Genomic DNA, 17,575 nt, shown 5'->3' on the forward strand with positions numbered 1-17,575 from the left:
CAATCTAGTCCTACAACACAGGGATTTATTGAAGCCATGTTGCAAAGGGAAAAGACCACAGCTCAAAGTGAAACACAGACTTCATTAAAATTTCTTCAGGATCTTATGTTAAAGAATCAAGAGACTTTGGAAAGGAACCATTTAAAGATACAAGAGAATCATAAAAGCACACAAGCAACACTGGAGAAGTTAAATGAAGAAATTTTGGATATAAAGGGAAAATTGGAAACTCAAAATCAAATGATAATAAAAAATCAACAGAAGATACATAAGATTGAAGAAAAAACAGATGATAATGACAAAAAGATAGAAATGTTATTGTGAGAAAATGAAAAATTAGATAACGAAATTAAGACTTTAGAGATGGCAAATGCGGAACACTATTTAAGGTTCCAAAGTATTCCTGAAGATAGAGCGGAAAACATAGAAGAGGTGATTATTGACATCCTAGAGGAGGCTCTGAAAGCAGACTGAGGAGAAATTCAACTTGAACTAGATGGGATATTCCACTTCAACTCAAGCTATGCAAGAAGAAATAAGTTACCAAGAGAAGTACATGTACGGTTTGCAAGGAAGACAACAAGAGATGAAATACTGCGGAAAGTAAGAGATGAACCAATACAATATAAAAATAAAGAAATTGTGGTCTTAAAACAGATACCTAAGAGAATCAGAGATTCACGAAGACTACCATTTTTTGACAACGAAATTGATGGCTAATGGCATAAACTTTAGATGGCTGATGCCAGAAGGCATCTTAACAAACTGGAACAATGCAAGATATAGACTTGATTCAATTTGGAAAGCAGAAGACTTTGAAGAGAAGAATAGGTCAATTTTGGATGAAGGAGTAAAAAGAGGTCAAGGGGAGAATAAAGAGCAGAAACAAACAGAAGAGAAGACTCAAGGAGCAACTGCTCAAACAAAAGAACAGAAAGAGGAAGGTCTCCAAAAGGGGGAGGATGAAGGACCTGCTAGAGAACAAAGAACTACTAGATCGGTTAGACCGAAATATAAGTAAACGGAAATGGATAAAGAAAGTGGAATTTTTTCAGTAAACATAAATGGACTGAACTCTCCAATTAAAAGAAACAAGATTTTTAGGAAACTATGGAAACTGAATTTGGATATAATTTGTTTGCAAGAAACACATATAAAAGTACAACATCATAAACTATTGGAATATCCAAAAATTGGAAAACTTTATTATACATCAGCACAACAGAAAAAAGAGGAGTAGCTCTATATATTAAAGAGACAATAAATTCAAAAATGGTATATTCAGATGAAGAAGGAAGAATACTAATTGTAGAAATGTATCTGCATCAAAAGCAAATATTATTAGTGGCAATTTATGCACCGAATAACAATCAAGAAAATTTTTATAAAAACCTACATAGAAAAATAATAGAAATAGAGTATCAAAATATCTGTTTACTAGGAGATTTCAATGCAATAACAGATGGAAAAAATGATTATAAAAGTAACAAAACAAGGAAAAATGGTAGAGGAAGATTTCCTAAGACATTTTTGATATGGCGGAGGAAATTGGAATTCAAGATATTTGGAGGGAAATAAATCCACAAAAATTACAATATACTTTTTACTCAAATAGTGAGAAATCCTGGTCAAGAATTGATATGATTTGGATGACTGCTGACTTGAGAATGAATGTGCGGGACATTGAAATAGAAATAGGCACATGGGCAGATCATAGCCTCTGAAAATGACTTGGAAAGGGACACAAAAAAGGCTAAGATGGACTCTAAACTGTTCCATACTAAAGGAAAAAGAATTTATAGAGTTAACAAAAAAAGAAATGGAACTCTTTTTTAAAGAAAATAAGAAAGAAGATACTACTATACAAAATCTATGGGACACAGCTAAAGCATACTTTAGAGGTATAGCTATATTGTATATGGCAAGGAAAAATAAGCAGAGAAAACAGCAATATGCATTATTAAGAAAAGAATTTGGAAAGTTAGAATTAGAATTGCAAAAGAATCCACAAAAAAGACTTTAATAAGAGATATGGATATGATAAAACATAAATTAAATTTGTTAGATTCAGAAAAAATGGCAGAACAGATAAAAAGAGCAAAGCAGAATTTCTTTGAAAATGCTAACAAGCCGGGAAGATGGTTAGCTTACAAACTTAAAAAACAGAAAGAAAAAAAATGATATATAATTTACTGGGTGGGAAAGGTTATTTACAATATAAAAATGAAGAAATAAAAAAGATAGTTAAAGAATTTTATAGGGAACTGTATGATAAAAAGGAGACTTCAAGAGAGAAAACTGTAAAATACTTGAAAGATAGTAACCTTCCGAAGATTTCAGAGACATTTAAAAATATGCTAGATGAAGGAGTTACAATGATGGAAATAACAGAGGCTATAAAGAGACCAAAAAATGGTAAAGCTCCTGGTCCAGATGGACTTCCGGCAGAACTATACAAAAGTTTACAAGAGATATTAAGTGATCTGTTGAAAGATGTTTGTAATGGACTTTTATTAGAAGCTAAAATGCTGATGACATGGATTGAAGCAAACATTACTTTAATACGAAAAGATGATTCAGATTTGACTCAGATTAAGAATTATAGACCGATTTCATTACTTAATGTGGATTATAAAAATTTTACTTCAATAATGGTGGAGAGACTGAAAAAAATATCTGGTTGAATTTATACACCCAGATCAAAATGGCTTTTTACCAAAGAGACAAATCAAAAACAACTTAAGAATGATAATAGATGTACTGGAATATTATGAACTACATCCAGGGAAACAAATGGCATTAATATTTTTAGATGCTCAAAAGGCATTTGACAATCTTTCATGGCAGTTTTTGATTCATCAATTACAAATAATGGATTTTGGACAGAATTTCATAAATATGGTAAAAACAATATATAATAAACAAACCGCCAAAGTGATTGTGAATGGAGATTGTACTGAGAGCTTTGAAATAAGGAAAGGCACAAGGCAAGGATGCCCTCTATCTCCTCTGTTATTCATTTTCACTTTGGAAGTTTTAAATCAAAACATAAGACAAGATGCAGAAACTAGAGGTTTGGAGATAAAGGGTGAAACATATAAATTACAAGCATTTGCTGATGATTTGGTATTTATTTTGGAAGGTCCCTTGGAGATGATTCCAAAATTGTGGGGGAAATTAGAACAATATAATTATAATTATAATTAGAACAACAATAAAGTAGCAGGATTAAAAATTAATAAGGAAAAAACTAAGATAATAGTTAAAAATGTTACGGATAAGCAAAAAAGTCGAATATCAGAAGTGACAGAGGTACAGATAGTGAAATAGGTAAAATATTTGAGTATATATCTATCAGCTAAATGTTCAACATTAAAAGAAGATAACTATACAAGATTACTGAAACAAATAAAGTTAGACCTGGAAAAATGGAAGAATTTAAAATTGTCTCTATTAGGAAGGATAGCTACAATTAAAATGAATATATTGCCTAAGATTTTATTTCTGTTTCAGACAATTCCGATAAAACTTGGGGGAATTTTTTTTAAAGAGTTGAATTCTTTAGTTTTGAAGTTTGTATGGCAAGGAAAAAAAGCTAGAATAAAGAGGAAAACTTTGTAAGATACTAAAGAAAATGGAGGTTTTGGTTTACCTGAGTGGGCTTTGTACTATCAAGCATCTGTATTGACATGGGTGAAAGAATGGATAATGCTTAGGAATAAAGGGTTGTTATGCTTGGAGGGACATGATTTACAGCTGGGATGGCACGCATTTTTGTAGTATGGGAAAAACAAAATTCATGGATATTTTCAAAACCATTGTATTAGAAATGCTTTGATAACAGTATGGGGAAAAATTAAAATGAAAATATATGTAAACATTCCAGGGTGGTTATCAAGAATTGAAGCTTTTTCACATGTAAACTTGTTAGATTTTGAAAAAACGTGGACATATAGAGACATTTTAAATATCGATGGGACATTAAAATCGAAACAAGAACTGGAACATCAGGGTATCAACATGTCATGGTGGGTATGCTTACAAATACAAAACAGATATGAAAAAGATATCAAAATGTATGGATTTTATAAAGAACAAAATGTGTTTGATATTATTAACTTCTGATGAGAAATTAATTAAAAAATTGTATAATTTTTTGTTAAGTTTAGAGATGGAAAGTGAACAAATTAAAGGGACAATGATAAGGTGGGCGGAAAACTGGTTATAACATAGAACTAGAAGAATGGCAAAAATTGTGGGAGAGAAATTATAAATTGACAATGTCAACTGCATACAAAGAAAATTTGTATAAAATGTTTTATAGATGGCATTTACCTCCAGCTAGATTAGCAAAAATGTTTCAAAATGTTATCAGGCAAATGTTGGAAATGTAAACATAACTTAGGTACATATTATCATATTTGGTGGACATGTGATAAAGAAAAGGCTTATTGGAAAAAATACATGCTTGGCTAGAAAAAATATTAGGAGAACATGTAGCATTTAATCCCGATTTTTTTTAATTAGGCATAGTACCAGAAAAGACTAACAAACAAAATTTATACTTGGTTTTACATATTGTAACTGCAGCAAGAATAAGTTATGCGCAATGCTGGAAAAATGAATAAATACCGTCAGAAGAAGAGGTAATAAAGAAAATATTGGAATGCGCAGAGATGGACAGATTAACTATGAGACTAAAATACAAAGAAGAAACAGAATACTATAAAAGTTGGAATCTATTTTATAAATGGTTGGAAGAGAGAAGCAAAGAGTGGAATTTGTATATGTATTAGCATGTTATGAATCCAGCTCGCATGCTGTTTGAAAAAGTAACATATGTATGTAGAGAATAAAAAATAACAATAAAAAACTTTATACAAAAAAGTAAGTTCTTTGAAAAGAAATATGACATGTAGGAATCATTGCACTGATTTTCCTTCCATTTGTTCAGATAAAAAATTAGTCCTGAGTTTGCCCAGAGCAATGCACTGATTTCCTTCTATTCAGGTCTCCTTGAAGAGATCACCTCTGGAATAAGACTGTGCCAGTTTTCATGTCTCAGATATCTGCTATATTTTTATTTGCACCTATGCATTCACGCACAAACACACTTGTTTGTACCTTTACTCTTTCTATCACTCATAGTCCCAGAGTTAAGGGGGAAAAAGATTTATAGGATTTCTGTGAATTGATTACTATCCAAGCACCAGCATTCCTGAATAAAAACCCAAAGCTTAACTTTAATTGCAACTGCTGTAATGAAATTTGGAAGTCATTTCTTTAATTATTTTTTCTCCCTTTCTTTTAACTATATTGTTTCCTGCAAAAGATAAGGAGAGGTATAGTGCCGATATATCTCCTTTTCTTATGTCATGCCTTTTATCTTATGGAATCATATTGTTGGAAGTGATTTTAAAGATCTAATCTCATCTTTCTCTTCTCTGAAATAACTCCAATTTTGGGCTGTTCTTTCATATCAGACACAAAAACCTGTTCCCCTTCAGAACAATGGATGCTTCCCATTTTCTCTGTCATTTTGACTTCAGACCCATAATTAAGTATTGCAATAGTTACACAATAAGTTAAGTGAAGAAAGAGAAAATGTTTTCTGTTGAACAATGCAGTAGTCAAAAATTGAGCCATCAAGATAGTAAGTAAATCAACACACTGCCATGTCAAATTGGCAATTGGCATCCATTAAGCCAATGCATCATTAGAGAGAGAAATGTGCATCCTGCAGGGAACACTGTAGAAACACAGTGGAAGATAAGGATAACTGCTGTCTAGTTTATTGTGGCTCTTGAGCAGCAGAAATTTAGATTTGAGATTTTTCCCATAATTATGAGAACTAGGAACCAGTTTTACAAACATTTTAAATACCAAAGCTACCAGTGTAACCAGTGCAGTTCAGATAAATTATATATATATATATATATATATATATATATATATATATATATATATATATATATATGAGTGTCAGTAAAAAAATACAAATGTTTCATTTCTTCATAATTTTTGAAAAAGTCACACCTTTATGAATATTAGTGCAAACATGTTTGAAGGAGGCATTAAATATGAAAAAGTGTATTTAAAAGAATTCAGTCTTCAAAGCCTCATTTATAAATTGGTGCAAAAGAGTAAGGAAAACTTTCAGGACTATTAAAAATAGGCAAAAAGGAAAGGAGTATGGGTTTTATAAAGTAATCCTTATGAAGACCAAAAAACAGGCACGGTGTTGTCATGTGAAATTCTTAACACCAGAATTTTTCCATCTCCTACCTCCTTCCCATGTACAATTTTGATTTGTTTGAATGATTTTGAGTAGCTCTGTCAAAGATTTTCCCCCAAAGTATCTACCTTACTATTTATTTGTTGTTGACAATTGCTCAAAAATAGAAAGGACTGTCTGTGCAATCAGAAGGCACTGGATTACTATGAAACTTATTTATTTCTTAAATATTCAAGTTGACCCGATTTAGAAAAAGATGGAGGGGGTGGCAAGGAGTGTATCAGCCTCAGGGTGAAGCTCTGCTGTTAAGTTGGTATGATTCTTCCCAGGGAGAAAGAAAGATCTAGCAGTTGCTGATACTCAGTCTCAGTTTTTAAGTCCCATTCCAGAACATCACAGCCAATGAAAACATCATTAGAACTTCTTGGTTTTATTTTATTAGTGACTGAAAGATTTTTTGCTCTTTGTTGCTAAATATTCAGCATTTTTAGGCTGCTTTGATGGTTTTGAAGAAGCCACCAATTCTGAGTTTATTCTGTATCACTCCATTTTCTTGCTGTTTCTTGATTGCTTTCATAGTGGTACACAGAAGAGCTTGTGCAATAAATAAAGCAGTCCACAACCATTTAAAATTCCACCGTAGATTAGAACTTGATATGAATAAAAAATAAAAATAGTTGAAAGGCAAAATAAAACAAATTATACAATTCATCAAAATTGATAAAAGGAGTTAGTGCATGAACTGGACTGAAGAGAGTCTGCAGAGGTACTTTCATGTTGTCACCTTCCATCCTTGGAAAAGTCACGCCTGACTCCTTTCAAGATTCAAGCTTAGAAGCTTCTGAAACAAAGAACAGCAAGTAGAAATCCTTTAATCCGGTTCTCATGTAACTAAACTTAAATCATGAAGGCAAAATACATGGCTGTACTTGGCTACACTAATATACTTACCTCAGAGCTTCAGGGAATGGGTTGAAGGAAATTGGTTCCCACAAAATAACATTTCTAAACTGAATTCAATTAAACTAAATTAAATTTATTTTTTAATTGTTTAATTCTCTAAATTTTAATAATATTTAAAAGAAAAAGGGATCCAAAGACTAAAATTAGACCAATTTATTAACAAAAAACCACATTTTTTTAAAAAAATTACTTTTGTAATTTAACATTTAATTTTTAAAAAAAAATCTAAATCTTTAAAGTTTTTAAAATTTTAAAAGAAAGAAGGGACCCAAAGTGAGCAACTGAGAATTTATAACTTTTCTATACCCTTTCACAATTACTAAGAGCTGAGAGGGTTTTTTTCTCCCTTTATTCCTTTTGCTTTTTCCCTCTGTGGATTACAAACTACCGTACTGTATATCTTGAAGGCAATTTGATTTGCCTTTGAGCTGTTACATTTAAATTTCACTTCAACATTAGAGAATATTGAAGTATTTTTTCAAGAGTAACCAAATTTGGAAGCAAAGTAAATGTTTTAAAACCAAAGGATGCAGTATTGATAAAATTGTTTAAAAAATAAAATCCTGCATTAAACTAAATTTTAAAAGAAGGAAGGAATCATGCATTGGAACTACTCAGAGCATTGGCAAGACTATTTATAAGAAGAAAAACATAGTCATGGGGGAAAAACACTGTTGTGATTTGCCAAATATGTGCCATGTGTGTGTTCATGCCTAGAGAAGACCCAAATTATATCTGTACTAAATGTAAACTAAATGAATGACCTGAAGAAAAAGTTAAGGGTCTATAGACAAGTCTAGCCAGACTGAGACTCAAAACAACAAAATGAGAAACTAAAGGAAAAAGATTGTAAACTGAACACAGTAAGGAACAACTAATTTTCAAAAAGAAAAAAAGAACTCTGGAGATAGACCAATGGCAATATGACACTCACAGGAAAAAATAAAATAATAATAATGTCCCAACCCAGGTCAGACCAGCCCCGCTGGAGCTAAGCAATCAATTTTATATCCTCTTCTTGTAAGAAAGTGTGCAGACATCTGAAGAAAAGCATCATGAACTGTACAGTGACAGGAATAAAAGTAGACAAGATTTCCCCAAGGAAAAAAATCCATGTAAATCTTTTGAAGTTCCCAAAGCACCAAGGAACTACCAGAGAACTGGAAAAGAGATGATGTGGTTCCAACTTCAAAGGCGGTGGGGGAAATGGATTCAGGAAGCTACAGACCAATCAGCCTGACCACAATACCTGGGAAAATCCTTGAAAAGATAATCAAGCAATGGATTTGCACCTAGAAACAAGTAAAACTATTACTAAAGCCAACTGGATTTGTTAAAAACAGATCATGCCAGAGAAACCTAACTACATTATTTGATAAAGTGACTAAATTAGTGGACAGCAAAATGCTGTGGACATAGTATTTTTAGACTTCAGCAAGGCATTTGACAAAGTAGATCACAATCTACTTCTTGATAAGATAGAAAAATGTGGTATAGACAACATCACTACCAGATGGATTTGTAGATGGTGGATCAACCGTATTCAGTGTATAGTCCTCAATGAAACAACAACTACATGAAGGGAAGCATGCAGTGAAGTTCTCCAAGGTTCTGTCTTAGGGCCAGCATTCTTCAACATGATTTGAATGAGGGGATAGAAGGAGAACTCATCAAATTTGCAGACAACATGAAGCTGGCAGAAACAGGCAATACCCTATAAGATAGGCTCAAGATCCAGAAAGATCTTGACAGATTTGAACACTGGGGCCTATCCAACAAAATGCAATTCAGTGGCAAGAAAAGTAAAATTTTACACTTAGGCAAGAAAGATCAAATGCACAGGTATAGAATAGCTAGCATGTGGCTCAACAGCAACAACTATGAAAGGGATCGTGGACAACCACTTAAGTATGAATTAACATTCTGCTGCAACTGCCGGTAAAGCCAGTGCAATCCTAGGCTGCATTAACAGAGGAATAGTATCATAATCACTTGAAGTGTTAGTACCAAAATATACTGCCTTGGTGAGGCCACACTTGGAATAATGCATCCAGTTCTGATTGCCACAATACAAAAAAAGACATTGAGACTCTAGAAAGAGTGCAGAGAAGAGCAACAAAGAATTAGGGGTCTGAAAGCCAAAACATATCATGAACAGTTGCAGTAACTGAGAATCTCTAGTCTAACAAAAAGGATTGGGGCAACATGATAGGCAGTGGATGGGGGCAGTGCAGAAGTGGCAACACAGAGCCACTGACCAACGAGGCATCTGGGAACAGCGTAGAGGCGGTGGGCAGTGGCAGCAGTGGACTGGGAGGCCTACAGGCAGTGGCGAGACAGCACAACAGAGGCAACAGAGCAGTGGAGGACCCGACTGGCAGTTTGAGAGAACCAGGCTGCATGTCAGAGACAGAGCAACAGCTGGAGATGGAGTGATGGAGCGACGGAGCAGTTGGTGGCAAAGCCAAAGCTTTTAGCTTCAATTCTGGGAGTTGAAGTCCATGAGTCATAAAAGAGCCAAGGTTGCCTACCCCTGGGCTAGACAATCACTTGTCTGAGATGGTATAGGTCCTCCTGCTTGAGCGGGGGGCTGGACTAAAAGACCTCCAAGGTCACTTCCAGCTCTATTCTATTCTATTTGATAGCAGTCTTCCAATATTTGAGAAGCTGTCACAAAGAAGAGGGGAATAACCTTTTCTTCAAAATACCTGAGGGCAAGACAAGATGGAAGCTAATCTGGGAAATATCCAGTCAGGGAGAACAATTAATCGATACATTGGCTTGCCTCCAGTAGTTGTGGATGCTCCATCACTGGAAGTTTTTAAGAAGAAATTGGACAGTAATTTGTCTGGAATGGTATAGGATCTCCTGCTTGGATTAGATGACCTCCAACATCCCTTCCAACTCTATCATTCTATATTCTGTATTCATTCTCTTTTCTGTTGTGCTTTAATGGGCAGTGATGCAACATTCCTCACCTTCACTTTCTTCCTTTTTTTCCACACTCTCCAATTCAGATTTAGTAAGTGACTTTCTTTCTTCTTCTGGCAACTCAGAACTCTCTATCAAACAGGAAAAGCAAAAAGAAAAATGCAACCATTTGAAACTCTAATCATACTTATTAATCACCTGCCTTTTGGATTGTCTTTTTCCATGAGGTTAGATTGGTTCCTATCCTTCTGACCTTCCATAAAAGGTCTGAAGACCTGGCTCTGCCAGAGGTCTTGGGGATCCAACAGGGGAAGCATCACACTGAAAGTGGTTGGTGAATTAAGAGGCAATCCCATCTCCTCCCTGCTACTCCTGAACCCTCCCTCTCCATCTTTTAACTATAATTTTATTTTTAGCATAATTTCCATTTTTATTGTTTTAGAACTATTTATCTTTTATGATTTTAATGTAAGCCCCTGCAGTTGCTTCAAAATGAATGGATGGCAAATAAATTTAATAAATTAAAACACATTTATCTTTTTGTAGCAATTTATCAAACAGAGCCAATGAACCGACAATCCTTTGCATTATTTACTGAAAAATATTGATGTGTAAAAGGCTGCTCGGGTTAACAGAGACACATATTATACCTGCAGAAAACCAGATGTAAGCTCTTACTTGTGAGGTTGGGCTTATGTTGAATTTATGATACTTCTGGTGGTAAACTATATGTAGAGAATAAGAAAGAACTTTGACAGAAAAATACAAGAATTGCTACCTAATCAAAGAGGGCTGAAATAGTATTTAAGTTCCCAGAAGCAAGATAATATTCAGAAAAGATTCAGGCACATACCTCACTGATCATTGGCATGTAAAAAGGTTGGGAGATACAGCACAAACAGATCTGTAAAATTCTGTTACTATAGCCAATATCAATAAAAGTAGTCCTAGTTTTCTTGTAGAGTTGATTTTCTAAACTGGTTTACCTAGTGGAGCTGATACTATGTCACTGCTTGAGTTGCTGGATCTCACGACTCTCTACTAGACTGATCAATTTCATGTGCTAGGAGACTTGAACTTATGCTGGGGTAGAGGCATGATATGAAGCCACCTGTTATACCTGGTTACAGTCTTTAAACAGATGAGATCCAAAAGTGAGCATCACTGATGTTAGTCTTTGTTAGATAATTATCTGCAACCTATACAGGATCCACTGAGTTAATCTGCCTCTCATATCTTATGGATTTGCTCAATTTCTAGAGGATGCTTGAGAGTTTCCCAAGGACTTGATGGGCAGTTGTGTTGATCTCCTAACTGCGTAGTACAGGTAGTCCTTGCTTAGCAACTAGCAATTTGGTTAAGTAAAGCAGTCACTAAGTGAAACCACAACTATGTTTATGATCTTACTTTACTGGTCTGCAAAAGTTGTAAATGTGAGAATTGGTCACAAAGTTACTTTTTCATCACCTGATACAGTCACTAAACAAGGACCACGTGTACAGCAACTGCTTGATGGGAAACTGCCTTGGTATACTCAAGAGTTCTTGAAGATGAAGATTCTGTAGCAATGCTGATGGACAATAATGGGTGAATATGACCAAATATGGGTACAACTAAGGTTCAACCTTACACAGCAAGAATCAGAGCTTGTTTATGTCAGATTACTACCCAGTAGCCTTCTCAAAGATGACCTGGACTCTTTTAGGAAAAGATGGAACAAAATATTGGTTATTCTGATAAAGTTGCAAAACATCTAAAGGATAAAATCCTTTACATTCACTTGGAGCAGGACATTGACTGGGCAAGTCCAATAATGATGCAGAAGCAAAGTTTGTGGTGTTATGAGGGATCAGTCTGAACACAATGACTATGAAGCCAAAAAGGTTCACTTTGATACCTGTGGAAATGACAAGGTTGTCTGGGGAAAGTGGTTCATAGATTCTTGGGAAACAGAGTGATACATCATCCTTGAAGAAGACACGGATTTCTCCCCCTTCTCAAAAAAATATATATTACAGGTAGTCCTCACTTAATGACTAGTTCCTTAGTGACCAGTCAAAGTTAAAACAGATTCCTCCCCCCCAAAAAATGACCCAATTTTAATTTACTGAGGGTCACACCTTCCCTGTGGTCATGTGATCACATTTTGAGCACTTGACAACTTTATGGCCATTTGTAGTATCTTGCAATTGCGTGCCTGTGATTTTTGCCATTTTTTTCACTGTTTTCCAGTGTATACTTTCAATTTGCCGCAAAAAACCCCCCACTTATAGGATAAAATGGATTTGCTTAATGATCACCACCAAAAAGTTCTTAAAATCAGACATGGGGGCTTCTGGTTTGCGTGCACAGTGTTTTCGGATGCGCAGAGGGAGCTCCCTCCCTGCCATCCGATATTTCTTCATTGGAGGACCCTGAAAAGTGTTGAAAGTCGCCCTGGAGGGGCGACCACCACAAGGAAGCCCTCCTGTGATCATGGAAGCGTGTCAGCCCTCCGCTTGAATCCGGAGCAGCTCCTTTTGGCCTGAAGAAGAAGAGACTGGCCATCAACATGGCCGATCATTAAACCATTCCCTGCCGAAAGCCAAAAGCACCATCTAGCACAACGAAGCAATCTGGAGGACCTCTCCTTTCTTATCCCCCTAACTGCCTGCCTGTGGGACTTTTCTGAAAATTTCCTCCCCCCCCCCTTTTTTTTTTTTGAAAAAACAGCTTTTGTATACTTGGGGGAATAACATTTTAAGCCTTAAAGCGAAGGGAAAAAAAACCCACACCATCTGATTAAGCAAAGAAACTAAGCAATCTCATTCCTACCTATTAAAAAGCTCAAAGTTTTGTGGGGATCTACTACCCTATTTTCTGTTTAAGATGTGAACTAAGGGAAAAAGAATGGACTAATTACATAAAAAGCTTTATATTAATTTGGAAAAAAAAGAATTTTACAACTTATTTATATGCTACTGATGACATCCTGTGGCTAAACCTGGAATTGCAAGTAAACCTTTTTCTTATTCTGACAGCTGACTGAATAACAGAGTTGTCCTTGATATTATCTTCAAAGACAAGTGTGGGAACACCTGGCACTGAAAACAACTTTTAGGAGCATAGGAGGTGGAAAATTACTGACTTCTATTAAAATAGCCTCCATAGAAGACTTAGCTGTAAACACTAACGAAATGGATGACTATATCCCACCACTTAACTACAAATTGATTTTGGACATAATCTTGGCTATAACTGAGCAAATTAAAGCCAAATTGCATGATAAACCTGACAACTCAAAGCCACCAGATGAAACTTTGATCTTAAATGATGAACTGACAACCCAAAAACAAATAGAAGAACTGGAAATTAACACTGAAATAGGAGACTTCAAACAGTAAGAAACAGAGAACTTTGAAGTCCAAACTCCAACTTCAACTACAAAACTTACAGTTCAAAAAACAACAACACCCGAAGAAAGGAAAGCAACATTAAGAGCGAAGATATCAAAGGCCTTCAAATACAGTAAGTTGAGGATTCAGCTAATCAAACAATAACAACATTAGCTACTACGTTCTACCTAACCCAGATGGAAATGGAACAAGAATTACATCAAACATCAAAAACTGAGCTATTAAAGCAATATTTCAATGATTATAAAGGGGACATCAGCTTGGCAAAACTATCATTTGGATGGTCTCCGTGGATTCAAATAAGAGGTGGAGGGAGACACATCTGAGAATTTAAAGACACTAAGATGGAAGCCTGATTGCCACAAAAGGAAGGCGAGAGTTAGATTTAAAGATTTAGACTTGTCCTATTTTTGGGATTTGTAAGGACAGAATTTAAAAAATCTTTTCTGATGGACTAAGGGGAATCTTTAAAAAAATATAAACTGATTTCATATTGAGGTTTTAGATTTTTAAAGGAAAACAAAATTAAGCTTTTAGAATAAAACTTTGAATTATACTATAGAATTTAGAATCTTATAAGATAGTATTTTAATAAGTGTTGAATGGTTAAGACAAAAAATAGTTTCTAACAATTGATGATTTGTTAAGATGAAAACTAGAATTTACTGTTAAATCATAAGAACGATTTGTAATGAACAATGCAAGTTTTGTAGACAAAAGAATTATTCTTTACTGAAATAGAGAATTGTAGGTTACCCAAAAAGTAAGCTTTCTTCTGTATATTATAGGCCACTTTAGAGTATTTTTTTGCAATTAGGTAAAACTTAAAAACAGGATTTTGATATGTATTAGTCTAATTACATTGAAAACTTTCTTGATTGATTATGTCATATCTAGAAATGTACTAACTTGATCACTTTGACTATGTGAAAACTAAGGGAATCAGAGAGGGAATCTTTATTGATGCAACCTGAACTATTTACAAACAACTTGTTATTTGTTACTTTTCACTACCCAACCACCATATTGTTTCACAAATATATGTATATGTAAATATTGAAAAACCAATAAAACTTGAATAAAAAAAATCAGGCATGGTTACATTGGTGACCTGCTTAATGACCACAACAACTAATCACCATAATTTTCAGCTCAATTACAGTTGTAAATCAAAAACTATCTGTACTTGAGCCAATTATTTTGGACCCTAGTCTCTCTCCAATCTTTCATTTTTAGGGGAGGTTGTTCAAATAGTGGTGTGCAGTTTGATTAATTAAGATTCAATCATTTTAGAAGATGCTTAGAACCCACCAATACACTAACAAATGAAAGTAAAAAAGCAAACATTTCAAAAGAAACTCAAAAGCATGTTTATGCAGGGGGAGGTTATTATACAAATGCAACAACATTATTACCTTCCTTATAATTTCCTCTTACATTCTTTACTTCAGATTGTGATTCATTAAGATTCTTTCTTTCTTTCCTTTTTTTCAGATAGTTCTCTACTAGAAAACAAAAGGAGCCAATTTAGAATAAACCATTAAATAGCATTTATTAAAGAGACTCCTCATGATAAAATACAGTAAATTCACTTTTAATGTTGATGTTCACGTGTTTCAAAAATTAACAGAGAGATGTATCTGGGGAGGTGTAACTGGGGAGAGACAGTCACCCCCAGCCCTTGTAGGGCTTTATAGAGTATTGCCAACACCTTAATTGAACTCAAAAACAAACTGGCAGTCAGTGCAGCTCACAAAGCAGGGATGTAATGTGTACTGATCAAGGATTGCACACAACTGTCTCCGCCACTACATTTTGCACCAGTTGTAGCTTCTGGATGCTCTTAAAGATCAGTTCCATATGGCATGCCTTTCAATAATCTATTCTGGAGGTGAACTTAGAACCTCTTCATCTAGGAATGGGTGCAACTGACACCCATTTATGACACTCATAAAGTCAAGGAAATAATCAGTCTACTAATAAAAGAAGATGGCAAGGAAGTGATGGGCAGCAAAGAGAAAGTTGAGCTGCTTAGTTCATCTTTGCATTTGTCTTCACACAAAAAGAAAAAGTAACCCAACCTACCAAAAACAGAACTGTAAAAGACAGATTAGGAATACAGTTTTAAATAGGCAAGAGAATGGTAAGAGAACACCTGTCCACCCTAGATGAGTTCAAAGCATCAGGGTCTGACAGATTATATCCCAGAATTCTGCAGGAGCTGGCAGACATGATCTTGAAACCATTAAACTCTATTTTTCAAAGATAAAGCACTGGGGAACTACTGGGAAAGAGCTGATGTGGTTCCCATCTTCAAAACGGGGGGGGGGGGAAGGATCCAGGAAACTACAAACCAATAGGCCTGATGTCAATAACTGGGAAGATCTTGGAAAAGATAATCAAGCAACAGATCTGTAAACACCTAGAAGCAAGCAAAGTTATAAGCTACAACTAGAAGCCAAGAGATCATGCCAATCAAATATTATTTCATTCTTTAACTAAGTAAATTAGTGGACCAGCAAAATGCTGTGGATTTCAGTAAGGCATTTGGCAAAGTAGACTTCTTGGTAAGATAGAAAAATATGGGACAAACAGTATCACTACCAGATGGATTTGTAACTGGCTGACAAACCGCACTCAACATGTATTCCTTGAGGTAACTACATTTTCATAGAGGGAAGTAGTAGTGGAGTACCCCAAAGCTCTGTCTTAGACCCAATACTCTTCAATATCTTCATAATTGATTTAGAGGGAATAGAAGGGGAACTCATGAAATTTGCAGACAACAGCAAGCTAGAAGGAATATCCAATAACCCAGAAAATAGGCTCAAGTTCCAAAAGGATCTTGAACACTGAGCCCAGTGTAATAAAATGAAATTCAATGGAGAGAAAAGTAATTTTTTACATGTAGGCAAGAAAAAACTACATGTATAATTGGTGGAACCTGGCAACTGCGAGAGAGATCTTGAAGTGCTAGTGGTAAAAGGTTTCACCTATCCAATCATGTCTGATTCTAGGGCATGGTGCTCATATCCATTTCTTGGCCAAGAGAGACAGAATTGTCCAGAAACATTTTCATGTTCATGAGGCCAGCATGGCTACATGTCAAAGGCACATGGAACAGTTACCTTCCCACCGAAGTGGTACCTAGTAATCTATTTGCATTTGCATGGTTTTGAACTGTTAGCTGGGCAGGAACAGGAGCTCATCTCATTCCATCTCTTGAACCCAGGCTACCACCCTACCAACCGATAAGCTCAGTGTCATTAACCGCTGAACCATAGAAAATCACTTAAATATGAGCCAGCAATATGCTGCAGCTGCCAAAAAAGCCAACACAATCCTAAGCTGCATTAACAAGAGGGATAGAATCAAAATCATTTGAAATGTTAGTACTGTTTTATAATGTCTTGGTAAGACTACACTTAGAATACTACATACAGCTTTGGTCACCACAAAATAAAAAAGATGTTGAAAGTCTGGAAAGAGTGCAGAGAAGAGCAACAAAGATGATTATGGGCTTAGAGGCTAAAACATATGAAGAATGATTATAGGAATTGGGTATGTCTAGTCTGAGGAGACATTCATTTTAATTGGGGTTTTTAATAGTACAGGGTTGATTTAATATTTTTTAAATTGGGTTTTAACTTTTGTATGGTCGATTTTTAACTCCCTGTAAACCGCCATGAGTCCTCAGGAAAAGGGCGGTATATAAATGCAATAAAATAAAATAAAATAAAATAAATAGTCTAGTAAAAAGAAGGATTAGGCGTGACATGATAGTAGGGTTTCAATATTTGAGGGGCTGCTACAAAGAAGAGGGTGTCAACCTATTTTCCAAAGCACCAGAAGGTAAGACAAGAAGCAATGGTTGGAAACTAATCAAGGAAAGAAGCTGCAGTGTATGCCTCCCAGCATACACAAAGAGACAGCACAGCAGGAGGCTGATGGTGCAGATCAGCAGAGGGGTTGGACAGCTCCGGGCGTTAACTGTTCACTCAGGATAAGCCTAATGACTTAAGCTGTTGACAGCCCCAGGCATGGTCAGCCT

The 17,575-nt window shown here is 35.2% G+C and overlaps 1 protein-coding gene across 3 annotated transcripts in view; it reads right to left on the minus strand.

Moving 5' to 3' along the window:
• Positions 1 to 6,649: 6,649 nt before the first annotated feature.
• LOC310636423 (lymphocyte function-associated antigen 3-like) overlaps positions 6,650 to 17,575 on the minus strand; it is a 40,380-nt gene continuing 29,454 nt past the window's right edge. For 2 of the 3 annotated variants that reach the window (XR_014491720.1, XM_083356239.1), the window contains 3 exons: positions 14,940 to 15,029; positions 10,177 to 10,260; positions 6,650 to 7,076 (listed from right to left, as the gene is read on the minus strand). Coding sequence is in view for 2 of the 3 variants with exons in the window: in XM_083356239.1 (XP_083212365.1) it covers positions 7,054 to 7,076; positions 10,177 to 10,260; positions 14,940 to 15,029 (197 nt within the window). In the remaining variant the exon portion in view is untranslated. The remainder of the gene's footprint in view (positions 7,077 to 10,176; positions 10,261 to 14,939; positions 15,030 to 17,575) is intronic. The other variant, XM_083356240.1, reaches the window with a different exon arrangement.

The sequence above is a fragment of the Vipera ursinii genome (assembly GCF_947247035.1).
Source record: "Vipera ursinii genome assembly, chromosome: 2".
Taxonomy (NCBI): Eukaryota; Metazoa; Chordata; class Lepidosauria; order Squamata; family Viperidae; genus Vipera; species Vipera ursinii.